This window comes from Sinocyclocheilus rhinocerous, unplaced genomic scaffold, assembly GCF_001515625.1.
Source record: "Sinocyclocheilus rhinocerous isolate Xijiao unplaced genomic scaffold, SAMN03320098_v1.1 scaffold95, whole genome shotgun sequence".
In the NCBI taxonomy this organism is placed as follows: Eukaryota; Metazoa; Chordata; class Actinopteri; order Cypriniformes; family Cyprinidae; genus Sinocyclocheilus; species Sinocyclocheilus rhinocerous.
The window spans coordinates 436,047-439,074 of NW_015662004.1; the positions used below are offsets into that span (position 1 = coordinate 436,047).

Sequence of the window (3,028 nt, forward strand, 5' to 3'; positions counted from 1 at the left end):
TATATATATATATATATATATACACACACACACACACACACACATGCATATTACATACATGTATATATACACATACATATATATCATCAAAATTGGATGTAGAAGCAAGTCATACAGGTTTGGAACCAAAAAGTGAGTAAATAAAGCATTTTTTATTTTGGCTGCAATATAGCTTTAAATAGGCTTGCAAAAGATGCACAAAGGGTGATTTTTGTTTTGTTTCGTTTCGTTTCATTTGCCTAGTGCATGATAGAATAGTATGAAAATGTGTGAACATGTAGGCACTCTTACTGACCCAAGTGTATGAACGAACACAGACCGAACAAATCAACAGCAAATCAGGAATGTAATGAAAAACAGTTTCAAGAAAGAAGAATTACTACTGTAGTTTGCAAAGAATGTTCTGGAGTGAGATGCTTGCCTGAAACACAAAAGCATTAAAGATGCTGTGTAGGAGGAGAGGTGTGCCCTCTGCACTGATTACACATTCTTCTCTTCAATAAACCCACTTCATTTTCTGGCTCTGTTAAAGAAAACTATTTTGGAAAGAACAATAGAATGTGGTCCACATTAAAGAACAAGAATCGAGTTTTAACCTGCATTATGCAAGCAAGAATATTTCTCAGAGTAGGTGGGCAGGTAAAAAAAAAAAGAAAAGAAAACTGCAGGAGAAATTAAATCCACATTCTCTCAGAACATGATGAACACTGGAAACACTCAGTGAGAGGGGGTGTGGTGTGGTGGGTGTTACAAAAGCAGTCCTCAAATAAAAGGTTGCGTACTGGTGGTCATTTTGTCCATTAAAAGAGGTTGAGAGTTCAAAAAACAGAGATGAGGGCAAAGACTCCGTACAGCAGGGCGCAGGGATACGCCACCAGCAGCTGCTGCCCATCCATGGCCAAAGCAGAGATGAAGATCTTAGAGGCCGAAAAACTGCACCAACCAATGATGGTAGCTGTTAAAATCATGCCCAACATGCCCCTGAAAGACACAGGAAAACACTGGTTTAAGGTGTATTATAAACCAGCTCAAATAAGATTAAAATGATGGAACTGCGATATATATTCATATAAATTATAGGATTAATAATTGATATTAATACATATGTTTAACACTTTACGTTATGCATTAAAACACACCACCAGTCAAAAGTATGGAATTAAGATTTGGAATGTTTTGAAAGAAATCTTCTATGCTCATTAAGGCTGCATTTATTATAGCAAAAAACAACAACAACAAAAAAACAGTAATACTGTGAATTATTACAGTTCTTTCAATCATTTTAATATGCTAAAAAAAGTTTTTTTTTTTTGCTGCTTATATATATATATATATATATATACAGTGGGTACGGAAAGCCATGATACAGTATTATTTAAAATTTTGTTGTAAGATTAAAAAATAAGCTTTTATTCAGCAAGGATGCAAAAAAAGTCAAAAGTAACAGTAAATACATTTATTAGGCTACAAAAGATTTGCATAAAAAAAAAAAAAGTTCTTTTAAACTTTCTATACAACAAACAATCCTGAAAAATGCGCATCATGGTTTCCACAAAAATATTAAGCAGCACAAACGTTTCAACATTGATAATAAAAATAACTATTATTCTAAATTTCAGCTTTGCATCACAGGAATACATTACATTCTAAAATATATTAAAATAGAAAACAGTTCTTTTCTATTGTAACAAAATGTCAAAATATTACTGCTTCTACTGTATTTTTGTAGGCTTGTTGAACATAAAAGACTTTTCAAAACCATAAAAAGTCTCAATTATTCCAAACTTGTGTAGACAGGTAGTGTATTTGTATGAATTATTTATACTATCATATAAGCACATCTTACTGTAAGGAAAGGAGGACCCCAAAACTGGACAGGATGATCATGGGTAGCAGGCAGTAACCGAGAACACTAGCCACACAGCCGAATGACACCCCCGTCATGCTCATGAGGTTGAGCAGGCAGTACATGCCGAGGCACCCGATGGCACTGATACCATACACGTAACCGAACTGGATCTTACCCGTCTAAAATTAGGAACAAAAACATCTTTGTTTGGCACTCTTAACATTTTACTTTATATTCTATCATTAATCATTCCGCTAGAATATACATTAATTAAAAATATATATATATATTTATGAAGTACAAAATGATGAACAATTTTAGGCTAGAGACATTTAAAACAGACATGAGTCTTACCAAGAGTAGCGTCGCCCCAAAGGCCAAACAGAACACCATGGGACCAGCCAGGTCTGTTTCATTCATTATACTGCCATCTGCTGCCTTCAGCGGGTGCAGCACAGTCAGAGTCTTCTGCCAGATGTGGTCAAAGTTGATCCCCAGCTCTGGAAACGGAAAATACATTTTCCTTTTTTCTTGCCCTACACAACTCACCACCATGCAGGATTTCCCAAATAGGGGTTCATGAGGGAAGGTGGAATGCTAATCATCAATCACACATTAAATGTCAAATTAAAGGGGTCATATGATGCGATTTCAATTTTTCCTTTCTCTCAACATCATATGACCCCTTTAAAATACACAAACAGGGCTGCAATCGCAAATGAAACTCAAATTGCATGATGGCGAACTGCGATCATTAAATTGATGGATTTAGTCTGGTGTGCTGCGTGACTCAGAGTGAAGCGCAGCACTGTGTTAATTTACACTGGCTTCCTGGGTTTTCAGTTTTGCAGTAATTGTTGCTCCATGCAAACTCATCTCTGCATTTGTGAACACTATGTGTGCTGGATCACATTCAGCCACATCCAGTCACATTTCCTACATTTTTTGACATACGTTTTCAGCATTTTTTTCAGATTTGTAGCAAGAAGTGTTTTAAGCACAGACTTGTTTTCCACCAAAATAAAGGCTTGAGGGTTTAACGTTTGAAAGTGAAGAATTTAAGACATATTAGTACTTAGTAACTTAAAATGAACATGAATGTGTTGTTAAATTATTAAAACATTAACTTAAAATCTCAGGGGGTACTTCAAGAAAATATGCGGTTAGTGCGGCTCATTT

The 3,028-nt window shown here is 35.4% G+C and overlaps 1 protein-coding gene across 2 annotated transcripts in view; it reads right to left on the bottom strand.

Annotated features, from left to right (window-relative positions):
* Nucleotides 1-154: 154 nt before the first annotated feature.
* Nucleotides 155-3,028, bottom strand: part of LOC107727280 (protein YIPF5) — a 7,632-nt gene continuing 4,758 nt past the window's right edge. For both annotated transcript variants that reach the window (XM_016537107.1, XM_016537106.1), the window contains exons 4-6: nucleotides 2,204-2,349; nucleotides 1,847-2,028; nucleotides 155-981 (exon numbers count right to left, since the gene is read on the bottom strand). In XM_016537107.1, coding sequence (XP_016392593.1) covers nucleotides 819-981; nucleotides 1,847-2,028; nucleotides 2,204-2,349 — 491 coding nt within the window. In that variant the 3' untranslated portion in view covers nucleotides 155-818. The remainder of the gene's footprint in view (nucleotides 982-1,846; nucleotides 2,029-2,203; nucleotides 2,350-3,028) is intronic.